At 45.6% G+C, this 20,524-nt stretch overlaps 1 protein-coding gene across 1 annotated transcript in view; it reads right to left on the bottom strand.

The window, feature by feature from the left end:
* PRKCQ (protein kinase C theta) overlaps window positions 1-943 on the bottom strand; it is a 36,889-nt gene extending 35,946 nt beyond the window's left edge. Inside the window, exon 1 of the mRNA XM_041413359.1 lies at window positions 392-943. Coding sequence (XP_041269293.1) covers window positions 392-509 — 118 coding nt within the window. The 5' untranslated portion in view covers window positions 510-943. The remainder of the gene's footprint in view (window positions 1-391) is intronic.
* Window positions 944-20,524: the final 19,581 nt, after the last annotated feature.

Here is a 20,524-nt window from a genome sequence, read left to right as displayed (position 1 = left end):
TTTCACCTGCCTGGAGTCCCACTGACAAACCAACAACTGGCCATGGAAGGGTGAAACTGAATACAGCTCAGCTCATCTGCTCTGTCACATGCTGGGGCTTGTAATGCAGCTGATAATATCCTCAAATTGGAAATACAAATTTGTTTGCCACCATCTTAAAATCAGATTGCCTTGCAGACCACGCCAAACCCAAACTTGCACTGTGCTGGGACAAACAAAGGGGTTCACAAATCTTAATAAAGTGGGGTGGGAAATGGATGATCTCTGAGGTCTCTTCCAAGCCAACATATTTTATGGTTCATTCTGGTTATCTACACACAGGAAATGACACAGAAAAGCACAGACATGACTTAGAGAAGCCCCCATCCACACTTAACCCCTCCCCTCTTACCTGACTCCACGGCTTCTTTAACCATCACGGCGCAGTAGGGGTTAATCACCTCCCCCTGGGACGGCAGGTAAGGGCCACTGTCATAGTTGGACAAACCAATACGCAGGAAGGGAGACATGACAAGTCCTGTGCCAAACAAAAGACAGGCAACACTTGGGAGAGAGTCTAAAAATTCCCCTGGTTTTGACCAGCCCCTTATCTCCGTCCGGCAGCGGGATGCCGGCCGCTAGTTATCCATCCAGCTGGAGCCTCTCTGACTTCCTTCCACAGACTGAGCCAGCACTGCTGGACGTGCCCAAGGTACTGGAACTCAGCTGTCGGCTTAACCACGGAGCTGAACTCATCACAGGGCTGGGAAAACCCACAGGAGCAGCCCTGAGCACTGCTGACTTCACGCCGACCGCCAGGAACGAGGATGACAACGCACAGGAGTCACAAATCAGAGCTTGCTTGGCCTGGGATAAACCTCTGCTGTAATTGATGTTGAGTCACATCAAGAACCTGAATGCTATGGGAATAGAGAGGGGTTTGGGAATACTGCTGGAAGCCTGCACGCTGAATGTGAAACTGTGAAATAACTGTGCACTATTTATATATGGCATGGAAAGGAGCTCAGGCATTCCTGGGTGCTGAACCATATTCACAAGTGAAGCTATAAAGAGAAAGTTCAGCTCATATGAACCACACTGTACAGACAGTGAAACAAAATACCCCACCAGAAAAAAACAGCACCTCAGGATTGATTTTAAGCAGCTGAAAACAAATACAATCAAGGTGCCAGGAAACACTACAAAACCTTTGGGATGAAACACTACAAAACTTTCTCTGCAAGGTCTTTCAAAGCCTTCAGAGAGAAGATTTCGTGAAACCAGAAATTATTAACTGCTGTAGCTAGTGCCCATCATTTTACCATCTGGGTCCCAAACTGGGATTTACCACCCAACTTTTGTCTCATCATCTGAGCTTGTCATTCCTGGCTTCTCCTCCAGACAATGGGGAGCAAGAGGCACTTTGAACTCAGCTGCAGATGTCTGTCTTGGACCACCATAGTTAAAAGCCACCAGTGCTATCACCAGCTGTTATCTGTCAAATATATTGACAGTGACACATTGTTCAAGCACAACAGCAAAAGGATGAATGACTTGTGGTGTGGGATGCAGCCAAGTCTCTTTTGCATTTTACGCACAAAAATGATCTTTCTGAAGGGAATCTTCTCTAGCCCTACATGGAAAAAGTTCCAGTTTTTTTTTGGTTTTGTTTGTTTTTTTGCTAGGAATAGCATTTTCTTACCTGCAAATGGTATTTTCCTGACAGGCAAGTTCAGTCTTTGAGAGGGGCTTTTCTTTTCATCACTGTTGTGGACAACATGGAAAGGTTTTTCTCAGCTGAAGGAATATCTGCTCCTCTGGCCAGGTTGACTTCAAAACCTGCCTCTCTGTTCAATGACACAGGAGGCAAGACCATCAAGGAAAGAGGAGAAGTTGAGGAACCAAGATGTAGCCCTTTGCTTGAGTGTCTTCTCTCTTCCCCAGCAGTGTGGAACAATGAGTTTCCATCAGCCCCTCGTGCAAAAGTCTGGGGCTGCTACAAAACCCAGAACAACTTTTTCTCAGCACATGGCCAGGTTGCAGGTTGTTATTCCACTTGTATCCTGGATCTGATGAGATCTTCTCCTTCCTCCTGTTTTATAAAACAAAGACAAACTGCTGCAGTTATTGCTGGGACTGGAACACCAAATCTTCTGGCTGAGCATTCACAAGCACTGAGCACTCACATTCCAACATTTTCCGACACAGATGGCTCATGAAGCCAACTGTCCGTGTTCTCTGAGAAAGAATTTGCCTTCCCAGAAGGTTTCCCTAAATTTACTACTCTACATCAGGCAAATTTATTCAATAAACAGCATCTGAAGACTCTCGTTCCCATTTGAGCTCCTGGCTGTGTTAGCCAACAACCAGGCTGAGTTTTCAGGAAAACAGCAAAAAAGTCACAAACTCTCTTGGATACTGCACTCAAAAGAGAAGAAAACCATCAGGTGTCTGGGGAAGAGAAGATGGGGCAGAGAAAGAGAGAAATATCCTGTGACTCATGTCTGTTGTGTGTCTCTAGGAATGCAGAGGTCACGGATCCCTGCATGTGACATTGCCCTCGACCAGGAAAACATCAGAGCTTCTGCCAAGTCCCAAAAGCTGGTGGGAAAGGCAAAGCACCAGGTGGGGCTGGATACAGGCAATCAGGACAATCCTGTTCTCCTCTGGATGAGGGCAGCATCTCTGAAGGATGTTTCACATTAGCCAAGTGCCTGATGAAGCTGCTTTGGAGAGCCACTTGCATTTACACAGATCCTCAAGCACAGCTAGACCTGTGGCACTGCAGAGAGGTACAGCGAGTGGTTATGAGCGCTCCATGGCAAGAAAAGGCTAAAAGTTCTGCCTCAACTATCAGAAGCACCTGATCAAATTAAGAAGGGAAAAAAATCTCTTCAGCGGAAATATATATATATATATATTTTTTTTTTCCCTCTCTGTGCGATGCAGACATTTATTATTACTTAGACCTTTCCTTTGTTTCAAAAAACAAGAAGCCTATGAAGTCTAAAGACAAAAGGAAAAACAAATCAAAGGGTCTCTGGCAGCAGAAGTGAAATCCAAGGAGCTGTATATTCTGTAGCATCATCAGTGTGGAAAGCTAAAGATGGGCAAAGACTAAAACCAACAGCCAAAACATCTTAATTGTACCTCTGAGTGTGAACAGAAATGTCCTCTCTGTCTCTACCAAACTCCACCAATTCTGGCCACTGCTGGGCAAGAGGAAATTATGATCTTATTCCAAATCCCTAATTCCTACACCTCTGGCTTTAGGAACCTGTTGTTCCACAAGCAGCAGCAGGAGGAAGTGCAAGGGGTTAAGCACTCCCTTACCAGGACTTTCCAAATTCACCTTTCAAGGCTCAGAGTGGCAGTCAGAATTATTAGTCAGTGTGTTGGGCATCTAAGAACATAAGTGTTGCTACAAGAATCCAAAGATCTTTTGATGGTTCCTTATAATAAAATGTGGTGACACTATTGACTCAGGTACTAAAGAAATAAAATTAGGACTAAACGTATGAGCTGCAATTCATCACACTTCAATTAAATCAATATATTCACAACATAGATGGAATTGTAAAAGCTCTTGTCCTGCTAAATACTCCTATCACTGCTCCAAAAATCACTGCTTGGATGTGCTGCAAGACACCTGCTCAGGTCTGATGGTCAGCTCCCTGAGCAGTGACATTTAAAACTTCCCTTCTTTTTAAATGCTGGATGTTCCCTCCCTCCCCTCTAGTGCAACACTTCATTTTGGCTCTGTGCAATCAAGCACTTCCTGATCAGGTATCCCAGAGATGTGGAATCTTCACTCTTGAAATATTCAAAAGCCATCTGGCCAAGATCCAGGGCAGCTCCTGGTGTCCCTGCTTGGGCAGGAGAGGGGGACAAGAAGAGGTCACTTCAAAGCTCAAGCAGCCTGTGGTTCTGTGAAGACTTCACATGAAGCACCTTCACTGCAAGATCAGGTTTTGACCAGGTTCCTCAAACCATTAAAATTTCAATGGATCCCTTCAATGAATCAAATCTGAGAGACTTGTGCTGGGACTTCCCATAAACCAGTTTATTGCAGGAGATGCTCTGCAGCCTCCAGCAAACAGGTGAGAACTTTCCACCAGCTGCAAAGCACGTGGGTTTGGCACAGCAAGAGTCAGCACTGATAAACCAACAGCTGCCCTCCTAAGCCTTGCAAAATCTGGCTCAAACTTGCTAAAACCAGAGTTTACTGCTGTACCAGCCTTGTGTGAGCACTCTGCTCTGGGGTGGATTTCTTTACCCTGCCTAATAAATCAGACAGATAACTGGTTTCCTGCTTTCCTCTCTTTTCTCACACTGTCTTTCCTGAAACCACCTTGGCTTTGGCCCAAACATCTGTTTTCCAGGTCAGATTTCCAGCATTTGCCACTACAGGACTGCTGCTTGGCTGGCATCCATGGCCATAAACAATTAAGCAACAACACAGCTCAGCTCCAGCACGGCTCGCTGTAATAGCAGCAGTTTAATTTAACACCAGAAACAGCTGCACTGGGTATGGAGAGTGTCTGCTTAATTTCCCAGTGGAAAGGATACTGTGAGGTATCTGGAAAGCAAGGATGAAATGCAGCTTTCTCTAAGAGGCCACCTGCAAGCTCTCCTACAGTGAAACTCCAGTAATTGGGGTTCAGCAATGCTGCACCCCACTTTGCTGGCACAGGGGAGCTCTGCCCACTCTGGAGAATAATACAACATAAGGAAACCATTCCCAGATGATATTAGGAAGTAATAAACTCTTTAACATCCTTAATCAATTGTGGTTAAGTAGAGAGGAAGAAATAAGTTCCTGCTCCCAGTCAGCAGAAGATCTGGATGGAGGACAGCTGCCTGTGATGGGATTTGTGCTTTTGCCTTTGACTGAAAATGGATGCATGTATGACACAGTAAAGATGGCCATTTACTGAACAAGGGCCAGCTAAAAAGGGAAATATTTCTAGATTTGAGATGCTGCTTTTTAATGTCATCAAACTGTCATTTTCTCAAGGTCAGAGGGAACATTTCCAGCTCTCTCTCTCTTTTTATTTTTTTTTTTTTTTTTTTTTTTTTTTTTTGAGGCAAAACTGCTTGCAAAACGAGTTCATAATCTCCAGATCAGCATCACTAAGAGGGAAAGGATCCAGGATGTATAGCTGGAGGGTATGAACTTTCTTTCACCCCTTTTCCAAGGCACCTCCCAGCAAAAAGGCAGGTCCTGACCCTGCAGAGATCTGTTTGTAAGGCTGGTGGAGACCTGCACATGAGCATTACACACCTCAAGGTCTTCCTGCAGATTTCAAGGGCAACACTGAACACCAGCAGGGATGGCTGAAGTCCCTTTCTCCATCCCCTGATTCCTCATGTCCCACAGACCAAACAGGAGGGAATGGGGATCTAAAAAACTCCCCTGAGTGACTCATTTTGGGTGCCCCTATCAGCTGTTATTTCAAAGGAGATCAAACCAGCCTGCTCATGAAGAAGGAAGTTCAGAGCCCCTCCAGGTGCCATCCAACATTTCTCACACTTTCCTTTGGCAAGGATGTGGATCAGAGGAGGAAAAGGAGGGGAAGTTGCAGAGCCCTTTGATTTTCTCTCTCTCTGTACTCAGCCACCCCATCTTCAACATCTCACAAAGGCAGAGGAGGGAGAGAGTGAGGCAAGCCAGCACCAGCAGTCTCTGATGGGATTGGTACAATATCAGACTCCATGCAACTGAAGAGCCTCCCAAAACTTCCTGGGACCACTTGATTTCAAAACAGAGGTGATGCTCCCCACACAAACCCTTTCCCACCACTTGCAGATGCAGAAGACCTGGGCAAAGCCTTTCTTTCCCCTTTGGAAATGAGGTTTGCAGGCTTTTCTAGGACCAGTGTCAGGCACAGGGAAGGACATTTCTGTTCTCTGGGATGTCTTGTGAAACTGTGTTTGGAGGGAGTGGTGTGTATTGGTAAGAGGCTCTACCTCCTATGTAAACCCTACAAACTCTGTCTGGACTCTGCTGAGCTCAGGGCTTTTCTTTTGTTGCATTTGTGGTGCACAAGGCAAGAACAGAGCCTCAAGTCTATTTTCAGATTTTAAACATGAGCTTAAGCCACAGTGGAGTTAACAGAGGTGAACAGATTTACAGCTGTAGAAGGGTTGGTGTCCCTCCCGCTGGAGAATTGCAGGAATAGGTGCTGGGAATGCCAGTGGTCACTACATGGACTCTAGGATGGAATCCTCAACCTTTCTAGAGATACATGTATAGCTGGGCCTTAAAACCAGGGAATTTGTGCTTTGCCATCCCCTTGAGTCTCCACACAACAATTCCTTCAGCCTGACTTAAGCACAGGCTGTGCCCAAGGATTTTATTCAGCTTTTCACACCCCTTCACACTGCAGTTTCCCAATCTCCTCCAGCACAGCCTGAGGTCTCTGTAGAGCAGATTTCACTAAAAGCAACCTCTCTTTTTTCTGCTTGACCAGCGAGTTTGCAGCTGCATCCACCCCCTGTTCTGCCTGACCCTGCAGGGATGTAGGGCCTGTCCTAAGCAGGAGTGATGATGATGGTGATGATGATGATGATGATGATGATGATGATGATGATGATGGTGATGTGTTGGGGGGTGGTGTGCAGCAGCTGCCTTTTGGTTGGGATAAAGAGGCTGGGAAATCATAGCCTGGCTGCCTGGGAAGAGATTAAGGGTGGATTCACATGAATGTACAGAAACAACTGCACTGCCCATACGAGCTGCCAGCCCAGCTCCCAGAACACCCAGGACAGAGATATAAACATCTCTAGGGGTGCATCTTCCCACCCTAAAGAGGGTATTTCAAACAAAGCCAAACCCAGGATTGGCCAAGGCCAGTCCTAGCACTGGTGTTCAGCTGCCCAGTGAAAAAGGACCCAGATTTTAGGGTTTGATCCAGGAGCAGATGCATTCGTGTCTAACAGTGCTGACAGCTTGGAGAGAGTGAAAAACATCTGGGGGAGGACCCCACACCAAAACCATTCACTCTGGAATGTGCTTAGAAATGGAAAAAGGGGCCATCTCACAGGAACACCCCGAGCACTTTTTAATTTGCTCATAAAGGATACAAATTCTTACAACAGAAGGAGAATCTCTCTCAGACATTCCTTTTGTTTTCCAGCAGACAATGTGAATTTATCTACCTTGGCAGGGTGTTTAAAGCTGAAACCCTTGTTATTTGTGCAAACTGGAAAGAGAAGTAGAGCAGATCCACCAAATCTTTATTTGGATAAAACCCCTCCAGGTCCTATCCCTCAAGCCAGGTCAGATCCCTTTTTTTCCTCACATTTAATGAATTTTTGTCAGATGTGGTCCTGAAACAAAGCAATCTTTCTCCCTTGTACTGTTGGAAAAATGCCCAACTATTCAGTTTACTCTCCTTTGTAAAACCTTTCTCTTTTCTTGTGCATTTTTGGGGTCCAGTGTATTAAGAGTAACTTGTCAATTTTGCTTCCTTATTTTCCTGGAAAACTTATGGTTAATTTATTTTCCTGTATCACTTCATGTCTGTAACACCTGGACCACACAAGCTCAAAATAAATGTTTTTAAAGTTATTATCCCTGTTGTATTTATCTATAATTTTAAATACTATATTTTCAGGTTTTAATTGTCTGCTAACAAACATTGACCAAACCAGAAGTGGCAGAGAACTGTTTAACAAACACTGAGCACAAAATTCTTTCAAGAGCTTTTCAATGTAATGAGGAAATAAAAATGTCCCAAACTGAGATATAGCTACAACATGTCCTTTCCTTTTCCCTCTTGTTCATTAGCACAGCAATTTCTCTATTTCTGCATGATTTTGGCACTGGTTCACGGATTTCTTGCTCTGGCCTTTTGGGTGTATTTTGGTGCTTTTTTTAATGACACAGGTGGAGTGTTCCTTAAATAATTCACCATCTTGTACCAGGATGTTTTTTAATGCACTGACTTCCTGCCAGTGCCAGCATGTGCACCTTTTTAAAAAATTTTCTTTCTCTTAAAAACAAAGAAAAAAATCCCAAAGAGGGGTAGAGACTTAAGAACATCCCTTCATGTACAGGCACAGTTTCGTGCTGTGATGAACTTAATTCAGCAGTGGAGGTATTTAAGGTCTTTGTTTAATCCAGAAATTTGCTCAGGGTATTTGGACCCTGGATTACAGAAATGTTGGGCTGGAAAAGAGCATTTAATTCACCTCTCTGCCACCCATCAGACTGTGTCTACCTCATCCTGGAGGTATCTGTCTGGCCATCTGTCAGCAGTGAAGCTTCTTCTGTGCTTGGTGTTACCACACACTCCTCAAAAAATGGGCAAATTTGTCACAGGAGACTCAGATCATAACTGGACACTGGACATGCACACCTGATTTCTGGGTGACAAAATGGAATTTGGGGATTTAGGCCAGGCTGGATGGGGCTTGGAGCAACCTGGGACAGTGGAAGGTGTCCCTGCCCATGGCAGGGGCTTGGAATGAGATGATCTTTAAGGTCCCTCCCAACCCAAACCATTTATAATTGTACGTATTTTAGAAAATTAATTTTGATCTAGGATTGCTCAGTGTTTCTCCAGAGTTTGAACCATTATTTAAAGAGAATCACTGTTTCCTCCTCACTCGTCTGCAGCACTGGATGTTTTTTTTAATCAAGCTCAGCAGATAGGAACTGCAAAAAGACCATCAGATCATTCATTTTAGGCACCCCAACACCACGAGCCCAGCTCTGGTCCACAGCCTCCTCTTTGCTTGAAATCCTCCCAGGAAGTCTGCAGCAACCTCTGCTCCTGTGAGCACCTGGCCCAGCTCACATTTTACAGTGAAAAGCACCAGGGGTATCTCAGGTAATCCAGCCTTTCCCACCCCTTTGAAACTTCATGTTTATTCTGCTAAATATAATTACATAAATGTATATCAGAATCAGAAATATTTCTTTTGCACAGCAGATGTTGGCAGACCTACAGTTTCTGCCTTCATTCTCTGCTCCATCAGTTTTTGCTGCCATGGCTTCACCACAATCACCCTCAATATGTTGTTGTTGCTCCCATCAATTTCAGGTGCCACATCTGTGCCATCTCTTCTCAGCACCATCCCAACTCCACCTTCTGTGTCTTTCCCCAGACTCCAGCCACCTCCTGAAATAAACTCTGATATATCATTTCCTCTACTTCAGTCAAATTCAACTTAAAACTGCACTTCTACTTAAATAAAGAAGCTCTGGCTCCAGTTATGCTGAAAGTCCTCTTCCCATTTATAGTCTGGTGTCCTGTTCTCAGTGTCAGAGCTCCAGATCAGTTCCTGGGAGACTTTCCAGCTCTCCATATCTTCCCACTCCATTCACCATTAAACTCACGTCAACTTTATAATTTATCCACCAGTTTCTTTCTGTGTTTCTGCTTTTAGCTATCTCTCTGACTGGGAGGGATATGGGACACAGAATGGAATGAAGAATGAAATACAAAACACAGAGAAAATTAATTTTAGACCAAAGTGGTGAGAATCAGGTATTTGGGATGTTTTGTTGTTGTTGTTTTGGTTTCTAATTTAGTTTCTGGGGTTTTTGCTTTTTTAAAAAAATTATTATTATTTTAATATCACCATATGGCTGCTTAAGCAAATCTTCATCTTTGCACTGTGAGAAAAGGGAAATCATGAGCATGCAGACAATATCTGCTTCACCATCACTGTCCCAGCTCAGCTAAGCTGTGCAGAGCACAGGGAATGTGCTGCTCCTCCTCACAGACCACTGGCCACAGAAAAAGCTCTGTCACACACCCAGACATCCAGGTACACTCACAAAATCCCAAACTGGGACACACTGAGGGCCCCTTCCCTCTCCTCTTCACCCAAATAAACCAATTCCTGACACCCAGCTTTAGGCATTCACTCTGCTACCTCCTCCACACACATTTGCATGTGGACTGTTCACCCCAGGCCCCTTCACAAACAGCAGAAAGAAAGAGATCTGCTGGGTTTTCAATTTCCATTATCTCCATCTCGCTGACTGAAATGGGTCAAATGCCTGGTGACCTCAAATGCCTCCTTCCCCAGGGCTGAGGGCAGCCTGGTTCAGGTGGAGATGTGTGTCTGGAACCCCAGCTTCTGACACCAGAGGGGATGGCTCTTACCTGCCAGAAGCTGAGTTAATTCAGAGATCAGCTTATGGGTGTTTATCCGCATTGAAACCCCCAGGAATAACACAGGTGTTGCAGACAGAGCCAAAAAAAAGCTGAGGACAGGATGGTTTACAGCTCTCCCTAAGCACAACAGACTGAATCAAAATGCACTGAAACCTTTATTTACTTTCCATGGGGTCTGAATCTGGTCTGTAAATAAGGCAGAAGGACAATGCTAATGACTAGGAACCGGGAAAACTGACAGTAGCTGTATAATTGAATTTCCCCATGAAGAGATTTGGTAAAAGCACCATCCTTTCCAATTTCACTACAAAATACATTGCAGAAATCACCTTGTTTTGATGGAGGTGGGGGGACAGGGAGAAAAAGAACTGGTCTCTGGAGTTTTTATTTACTTAACCAATGTTTTAATTGTTTTAATAACAATGTCTGTAGTTGTCCTGACAGCCTCACTGGGCATGAGGGGGAGGAGGGACAGGGGAGCTGAAAACAGAAGCTGGAGGATGCACGTTTTTTACTATTTCACCCGTGCTGTAAATCAAAACATAAATAGCAAATGTTACTGTAAGGGTGGGAGGGGAAAACCTGGGTAAATTCAGCCCTCAGCACATGCACAGTCCTTCAAGACAAGCAACAGTGACTCCCAAAACTGCACTTGTCTCTTTGTTTTCCATGGATAACCTTTTTAAAATTCCATTCACAAGTTGGAACAGATCTCCATAAGCCTCAGCTGCTCTTTCTGTTCTGGACATATCAGCACCAAAATGCCTCCCCTCTCACTCAGGTTCTCCTCCCACCTCAGCTGTCCCTGATTTTGATGCTGATTTAGGTGAGAAAGAGGAGCAGCCTCACCAGCACACGGAAACTGCACAGCAAAGTGAAATGACCACATCAAAAACCTCCTCAGAAGAAAATGCTCAGATCCAAGAGAAAAATTAATCATGTATAAGTTTAGATTTGAAACAAAATAGAAGTTAAGCCTCTGCTCCCAGCACAATCCAGAGTCAGGTTCCTGGGGATTTAATGGCACCAGGTGATCCCAAAATTTGGCCCCTATGGGAATGTGACAGCCATCCTGCTGCTGGCTGTGATGTCCCAGAGTATCCCTGGGGTTTGTTAATTTACAATTGCTATTTACAAATTACCTGCTATTTACAAAATCATTAAAAGGGTCATTAAAAGACTCAGCTGAATCAGGGCTTCACTTGCACCAAGACAAAGCTGCGACGCACCTGCGTGGTTCAGGAAAGTCACTCCAGCTTTATGTGAGAGTGTGATCGCCCTCCCCATCCCTGAAAGGGTTCCAGGCCAGGATCTGAGCAACCTGGTCTAGTGGAAGGTGTCCCTGGCCATGGCAGGGAGGTTGGAACAATCTTGAAGAAGCCTACCAACCCAAACCAATCTGTGATTCAATGATTCTATGACAATTCTGCTGCCACCCTCTAGCAATTCTCTCTGCTTTACTTTTTCAGGGTTTTTTTGGGTTAAAAAATAAAATTAAGGCCACATATCTGGATAGTTTGTATTGATCAGGACCTCTCCAACAGTGATTTAGCCCAAATGAAGCAACTGCTGTCGTGTGTTTGATCCCAAGGAAAGAACTGGGTACAAAGTCATGAGTTATTGCATCAAATGAGGACAGACATAGATAAAATATTCCCCTACTAAACCCAAGAAAAACCTCGCTGTCAGCCCAGAGCTAGGAGTACATTTGCCAGAAGGGTTCCTTACTCAGAAAAAAACCCCAGAATAACTTCACAAAACAACTCAGCCAAAGCCCTACAGCCAGTCTGCTTTGAGAATCCTCTTCCCCACTCAATCCCTGCATCCCTGAGATGGGCTGCACTAAATCCACACTCTCAGCAAATGGCTGCATTTACAGTGGTGTGACAGCCCTCCTGCTTGTTGGGATGGACTGGGTTTATTTGCTTGTCCACAAACACGTGGTGCAATGACATTTGAGGCAGGAATTGCACTTCCTGGCCTGGGTGGGTGGCTGCTCTGCAGTAAAATACCCCAGTGTGATGGCAGAGCAGGGATCTGTGCTTGATTTAGAGCTGTTCTTCAGGGTTTAAGCTGTCTGCTGTACTCTTCCTGAGTCTTCCAAATGCCTCACATGTCACAGAATCATAGAATGGTTTGGGTTGGAAAAGATCTTAAAGATCATTTGCCATGGGCAGGGACACTTTCCACTAGACCAGGTTGCTCCTGTACATTTCATTGATCCCCCACTGCTTCATCAGCCATAATTTTACCACCAAAGCCCTTCAGTAACACATGCCAGACCCAAACACAGCTGAATCTGTACCTTAAACCTTCATCCTTCTGCAGGAGGGAGGCCTGTACCAGCTGTTCCAGCCCCACGCATCCCTCTCACCACAGCCTTATCTTATACCCACCTCCTTACCAGCATCTTTTTCTCAGGTTTTGGGTGTTTTTTTTCTTTCCACTCAGGTGTTTTCCTAACTCAGATTGCTGTCCTGATGAGTCTGAGGTCTAGCCCACCCCCCTCAGCTCAGGGGTCCACTTCTGCAGGCACACTCACACCCTCCCTCACGTTACTACCAATGTCTGGGATCACCTTTTCAAACCAGTTTCAAACATCATTTTCCTGCCTTTCTAAATGATGAAACCCATGGGAAGCAGGTGGTGAGAAGTGCTTTTTGTTGCTATAGAAAATTCTGGCAAGCATAAAGAATGACTTCCAACTAAAAAAATATGGGCATTTTCTGAAGCAAAGTGATGGGTTTTGCTGCAGGGTCTGAAATATTTCGATAAAGCAAACTAATCATAATGACTCATCCATAAGGTTCCTCCTTCTTTCTGCCAACCAGATTTATCCACAGATCCACATCTTCCCTGATCACTATTGCCATGGACACTGGAGACAGAGCCAACACCTTTCTGCACCACATGAAGATGTCATGTTGCACTTTGGAAGCTCCTGGAAACAGCTGCATGGAAATGCATGGATCATCTTGAACTAAATCCCTACAAGACTCAATAACAGTTCAGAATCAAAACACCTTTGTTGTGGACCAAAATATTTTCCATTAAAGAACTTAGAAACCCCTGGACATCTTCCGTGTTTTGGAAAGGAAACCTCCTTCATTTCTCTTGTCCTCTAAAGCCATCTGAGTCTGTACACCCTGATGCTTCCAGCTTAGATCCTGCTCTTGTAACACTTCGCCAGGGAGCAGGTCAGTGTGCCCAGGAAGAGCTGGAATTTGGCTACACACAAGGCTGCAACACCTCCCCCTTGTATCCACCTCCTTCTTTCACCTTTTCCACTTCCTTATGTACCATTATCTTTGTTAAGTTTGCTTTCACTCATATACATTGTAGATAAGAATGTATATATATATATGTGTATATATATATATATATATGTATGTATAAAATTAACTTATTTTTATGGATTCACGTGCTGTCTCATCCCCCTCTCCTGTCATGGCAGTTTTAATTATGGGAACAGTCTTCCCACTGACAAATTTGTTGCTAATTATCATGTGAAAAGTACAGAAAGTATTTAATGCCATTTTTTGATTTCTTTAAGCATCATGGAAGGTGTTCTAACTTTCTCCTCCAGACGTCACATCAAATACGTTCCTTTAATTGTCCATGGTCTGGTAACATTGGATGAAAACTGATCTTTTTCATCACTCTGGGCTCCCTGTCTGTGTCAGGAGGTGATATTTTGGTAAATGAATGCAGATTTCTCATTAAGAACCCCTGGAAATGTCGGAGGCCAGGTTGGATGGGGCTTGGAGCAACCTGGTCTAGTGGAAGGTGTCCCTGCCCATGGCAGGGGTGGAACTGGATGATCTTTAAGGTCCCTTCTGACCCAAACCCTTCTGTGATCTATGATTCCAACAGAATTAGGCTGAATATCATACATGCATGGGCCCAAGATTCATCCCCTCCCTCTCCTCGCTTGTTTATTAACCAGAAACTTTTTTGTCTTTTAGAACTGGTATTTCCTATGCAAATGCTCTATTTTTATTTCCTGCAGATAAGGATGATCAGGAAAGGAGGATACACTGCTTCACAATGAATGCCAAGCAAATTAAATGCCATAACAATTGAGGCAGTTGATTACTGAGAAACAATCCAGCCCAAAATGGGTCAAATGTGAGGTGGAAATGACCATTTAAACAAGAAACAAAACAGAAAAATATCACATTGATCTTATCCCCTGGACATCTCATGGGTCTTTACAGCTCAGATAAATATCAGGAAATTAACTTGAGAGGTAATTGAGCCCTACATCCTCACTACACTGTGGTGACAGAGATGGGGCACAGTTTAGTGAAAGCTGCACCAGCTCCTTTCCATCTCATGCTGGGTGCATGCTTTAAAACTGTACACTTCCTCCACTCAACATTTCTGCCCCAAAGGAGCAAACACAGCACACGTTCTAATGCATAGGTGGAAATAAAACTACCCCCAAAAGGGATGTCACCACTCTGCCCCAGAAAACCACTCCGAAGCAGTGGTGTTACTAAAAGGTATGATAGCAACCTGAGGAATTATCCATTTCTAAGACAGCTGGGTGTGATTTGAAAAGTAATTTGGGTCCCTTCCACTCTCACCATCACAATTAATAAATGTTATCTCTGCTGCTGGGTGTGATCTGGCTGGTGGTGAGAGATGAAAAATTTCCAACAGGCCCGATAAATAACAATATTAACACAAGGAAGCAACGATGCAGATAAATCACAAAATTGACACAAACAAGCCATGATACAATAAAAACACTGTGCAATTGGCTACAGAGAAGGGTTTGCAGCTTGAGCTGCCTTTGCCAATGTTTTCCTCCCAACCAGGAGCTGGATGCAAGGCAAGGAGGCAAACAGAGAACAACAGCACAGGATGGAAACAAACTGTCAGTGAGTGTTTGCAGGCTGCTTCCAATCACCAGTGTGATCTGGAGAACATTTCTGTGCGAGAACAGGAATGTGAGCAACCCTGGGAGGGAGCTGTGCAAAGCTCCTGGTACCTGTGACTGCAGGCTCAAGGCTCTGATTAATCCTTTCCATGGTTTCACACATACAGGTTTTGGATGTTCATACTCCCGTATTGACTTTCTCTTCCTTTTCTATTTTAAGAGCCACTTTATCGAAGCTTGGGCAAAGAACAACACTCTGTTTACACAAATCCTGGCTTCAGCAAAATGGGAAGCAGCAGCAGAAGTTGCAGCCAAGTGTTTTAACTTGGATCCACAAACATATGCATTAAAAAAAGCCAAGAGCAGAACAGAATATGCATTTGTTCTCCTGACAAAGGCCTGGGAGGTGCTTCATACTTCACCTCCCTCCCAGGCTGCTGCAGAGCTCTTTGCAATCAAACACAGGTAATAAGAGAAGAAACCAAAAAGTTGCCATCAGAAGTTATATTCACCATATCACTTCCTTCAGAACAACGTGGAAACAGAGACTAACCTGCAAAAGATCCCAAGGAAGAAAAACAAAAATTTGGCATGTTGGGATAGCTAAGCTGCTTCTCTTGTTCCCTCCATCCCTCCTTCCTTGCCTCTCTTTCCTTTGAGCTCTCCACCTCAGATGGGATACTGAGGCATGTGTTGCTTTTGAGAAGCTCTGAGAGTCAACCAAGTAATTTTCTTTGAAAGGAAACACACTTGAGGCACAAAAAAAAAGCTTCGTTAGCTCCACCCTGGCAGTGTAATAACCCTCACAGCTCTCCTCGAGGTGAAAAAAAAAAAAAAAGAAAAGGTTTCCCCAGTGTAGCAATATGAGCACAAAACCAGCCTGGGCACAAGGGCCTGCTGAGCTGCAGGGTAGAGGTTCAGGAGGGAGAGCTGAATCTTCAATCGGGCTTTAAAAAACAAAATATAAAATACACGTAAAAGTGAGGGGAAAGCCTGACTAAACTCTGCATTGCCTGTGCCAGTGCAACTGTGGCATCATCTTAATGCAGGGATTCTCTCCAGGCCGAAACCTCTGCACAGGCTGAGCATCACTTGCCTAATTCACCTCATGTCCACACAGGGCTTGGGTAAAAAGTCATGTGAGGAAAACGAGGGGTCCAGCAGGGCTCAGGGAGCCTTGGAAAGGAAAGGCTGGCAGACAACAAAGTTGCGTGTCCAGCCGAGACAGCAAAAAAGAGACAGAGGCAACAACACTGGAACTCAGCTTCTATTCTGATGTCAGGAGCTCAGGCAAGGGCAGCTCCCTGCTGAACTCCAGGAAAGCAGCATCCTAGGAGGCTGTCTGGTACTTCCAGCTGGATGCAGTCCTGCTCCACCACAGCCAGGTGGGACAGGAACCTCCTTGGAGCAGGTGCTCCTCGCTGGTCCCTCACCTCTGCTCCTAAAGCTCATTCCCCAGAAACCCACAATGCCTGGTGGCTTCAAAAGGCTTGTGAAGTCCTTTCCTCAATTAAAAAGAAGGATAAAAAGAGAAATACAAAAAAACAGACGTGCAGGGCCTCAAGGACATGGCTGTTCAACAATACAAAAGTTCGAACATTGCCCTTTTCACTGCAAATAGTTCTGCTGCTCCCCCTGCCTTTGTTTTTTTGTTTATTTATTTTTTTAATAAAAAGTTCAGTGAAACTTTATCTCTTCCTGCCCTAGTAACCCTACTAAATAATCTGCTGTTAGCATGACTCAACTGAGTGGCTTTCAGCTGCTGAAGTCAGGGGTTTTTTTTGCTACTGTTCTTTTATCGGTGCAAATTAAAGAAAAAAAAAAAAAAAAAAAAAAAGAAAAAAAAAAAGCACTTTCCTCTCTGAAAAGTATCACACTCCTGGAGATTAAAGTGCAGCCGACAAGTTGGTTACTTGCCTTGTAGAAAGGATTTGATTACACCCAAGAGTTTAACTCTGTTCGAGTTCAGCGTGCGGCAGGGAATTCAGCCGGGCTGGGGCTTCCAGTCCCCTCCTCCGAAAGGAAATGCAGCTCGAGCACTGCGGAGTGGAGGAGGGATGGAGGCCCTTCATTCCTCTTCAACTGCCCAAATCTGCTCTCAAACCTATCGCAGCTCTTCTTTCTAGAACATTACAAACTCGACCCCAAAGTGATACACACCCAGCCGCTGAGATGTAGCATCGCATCTAAAACTACTCTTCTGGCTGGCTGTCCTATCATTTACTGCTGTAACCATAAAACTCCTACAAATCATCACTGAGCCCAGCAGGAGAAAGGGTTTTCCCTCTATATCTTCCCCAGTTTATTCACTCTGTTGACGAAAACTGTTTGTAGTCGTTTCGCTGTAGTTGTTTCATTATGTTTCTCACTTTCCCCTTTTCTCTGTTACACGAAGATACACGGGAGAAAACAACGCTCTTTTTTAAAGGCAGGAAAATGCGATGGTGAAACCACAAGCACTCGCAAGAGACATCAGGTGGAGAAGCTGAAAGCAATTTATACGCTTATTTAAGGATTAAAAAAAAAAAAAAAAAAAACAAACAAAACAAAAAAACCACAGCTCTCCGGAGGAATGCCAAGGCGTCACCTTTAAACCCCGTAACAGCAGCGCCGATGGCCGCAGCGGAGCCTCCAGGGACACTGAAATGCACCAAGCAGTGCTCTCAACTTTCCCGGTGCTGCTGCACAGGTTCTCCCTCGGAGGTCCCACCCGTCCCTGGCACATCGCCCTGCAGCGGGACACCCTGCCCGGCCCTGCCCGCGCATCTTCCGCGCATCCCGGCGCATCCCCGGGCATCCCCGGGCATCCCCCGCGCATCTCCGCGCATCCCGGCGCATCCCCGGGGCATCCCGGGGCATCCCCGCGCATCCCGCTCCGCTCCGCCGGCGGTACCTGCTGCCCGCGCAGCGCGGCTCGGCTCGGATCAGTCCTGCTCGGCTCAGTTCAGCTCGGCTTGGCTTGGCTTGAGCCCAGTCCCGCCCGGCACAGCCCGGCTCGGCTCTGCTTGGCTCGGCTAAGCCCGGCACAGCGCAGCTCAGCTCTGCAGAGCTCCGCCCGGCACAACCCGGCTCGGCACAGCCCAGCTCGGCTCTGCCTGGCTCGGCTAAGCCCGGCACAGCCCAGTCCGGCTCTGCCGAGCTCCGCCCGGCTCGGCACAGCCCAGCCCAGCCCAGCCCAGCCCGGCTCAGCGCTCCCTCCGCCCCCGCAAGGAAGCAGCGCTCTCCGGGCCGTCCGCAGCCACCACGGGGGCTGCCCTCGCCGCCCTTCCTCCTCCTCCTCCTCCTCGCCCTCAGCACCACCCACTCCCAAAATAATAAAATAGGACAACCTGATTTTTTTTTGTCCAGGCTGCAAAGCGTTGTTGGCAGAGGGGGTTGCTGAGGGGTGCGGAGGGAGTGTCTGCAAAGTCCTTTCCTCATTCATCTCTCCCACTGTGTTATGTCCTTGGACATAGGTGTCAGGAACCCCAGACCGGGTTGTAGTGTGGAAGAAAGGTGGGTAGTACCTGTTTGGTGCATCCCTTTCAGGGGCTGAGGGTGTCAAAAGTGAGTTTTGCTCAGGATATTCCCTAGGACACCTTCTCAGCTCCACAGGAATCGTGGTTTCCTCCTGTGCTGTCAGAAAAGGTGGAATGCTGGCCATCATGGATGGGTGGATCTGGAGCAGGAAACTGGCCCAGGAACATGGGAGAGAAGCCACAAGAAGGAAAGGAAACCCTAGAAATGTGGTGGCAAAGGATTCTGGAGAAGACAGTGGGAAATTCCTCTATTCTCCAGGGCCACACCAGCTCTGTGAGGCTCGTGGGCTTTGCTGACAGACAAATCAATATGATCACAGCTATAGCAAGGAGACCTGAAGATGTCCTTCAGCTCCCTGGTGTACCCCAGAAAATATGAGACCATGTTCAGCCACCTTCTCTGGCTCCAAAGGGTCCAGTGAAGAATCTCAAACAGTGTTTCTCTAAAAGGCCAATGTACAGAACAGAACACCTGCCAGTTCTGTGATTTTTTGTTTGAGATCGCTCAAATGGGGTGCTGAGAAAATTTTAGGGCCTGTAAGTGTTCACTTTGAGCAGGCTGGGATGGCCCTTTGAATATTATTGTGATTATTTTCCCCTTGATGCTGATCTCTAAAATGTAAATTATACATTAAAATAAAGAGAAGGGAGGCAAGGCAAAGGGAGAGGCTGGTGGGATTTTGGACATCGGGGGAAATGAATTGCTTTCAAGAAGTGGTTCTTTCCTATTTTCTGGGACAATTAGTCTGTAATACCTATTCCTGTTACTGGCAGGAGACAAAAAGACATTTAATGAGGCAGATGACTTTGTATTTTAATTGCTCACACCCCATTAACTTACACATCATCCTTCCTGTCTGCATCAGAGTCCATTATACCGGGCTGTTGATACCAAAACTATACAAAAATAATAGGTTCTTTCACCCCAGCTGAAGGCGAGCTGTAGATAATTAAAACTCCATGTATTGCCATCCCGAGCTTCAGTTTTCACCTCTATTGGTTGCTGAAGCTGTTGCTGAAATTTGCACAGGAACCTGATGTTTAGAGGACCATATCTACCTGCACTTAGGCTGGGTGCAAGTTTTGGGTGATGTACTGGCATTTTCCCCAGCTGGGATGCAGCCCCATGGTCTGACCCCCATTCCCTGACCCCATTGCTTCACTCACATAGGTCACATCCCATCCCTGGAAGTGTTGTGGACCAGGTTGGATGGGGCTCTGAGTAACCTGGTCTAGTGGAAAGTGTCCCTGACCATGCCAGGGGGTTGGAACGAGATGATTTTTAAGGTCCTTTCCAACCCAAACCTTTCTAGGATTCTGTGATTGTGTGATCTGGGGGTCAGAGCATGACGCAGCAGGTGGCTCCATGAGGATCCCTTTGCCTTTAGGAACTTGATAGATGTGCAGATGTTTAGGCTCAGGGTTACTGTCCATGTAGCACACACAAGACAGTGCACCAGGCCACTTCCTTCCAATCTGACAGAAGGTTTGAGCCTGCATCCTCCCCCAGCAAAACGTTTGACTGTGCAACAAGATCTCAGATCAGGGAAAATTGTTGGTAAGACAAGCCAAGGATTCCAACGCCTGCTGCGAGGGAAAATAAATCAACATGAGCCCTTTCTGAAGGGACACTCACCCATCTTGTTACTCCAGACCTCTGGTGAGGTCCACAGCCTGTCCCAAAGTTGTCCTTCACTGCCCTTCACATGTAAACCTTCCTTGCTGGGATTTGAGCCCATTTCATGCTATGGGATCACAGAACCAGAGCATGGGTTGGGCTGGAAAGGATCTTTAAAGTCTGTCAAGTCCACACCCCCTGCAACGAGCAGGGACATCTTCAACTCCATCCTGTCCACCAGGGATACCAAGAACAGATTCTCCACTTCTTTCCACTCCTTTTTTTTTTTTTTTTTTTTTTTTTTTTTTTTCCCACAACAGCTTTTAATCATATTTAAAAGCTCTATGGTCTGGGAGGCAGCTGCCATATTAATTACCCAGACTCAGGATAA

Source organism: Onychostruthus taczanowskii, unplaced genomic scaffold (assembly GCF_017590055.1).
Source record: "Onychostruthus taczanowskii isolate IOZ18803 unplaced genomic scaffold, ASM1759005v1 scaffold41, whole genome shotgun sequence".
Taxonomy (NCBI): Eukaryota; Metazoa; Chordata; class Aves; order Passeriformes; family Passeridae; genus Onychostruthus; species Onychostruthus taczanowskii.
Note: the sequence above shows the minus strand (reverse complement) of the source record. Positions and strands in the feature narration are given on the sequence as shown.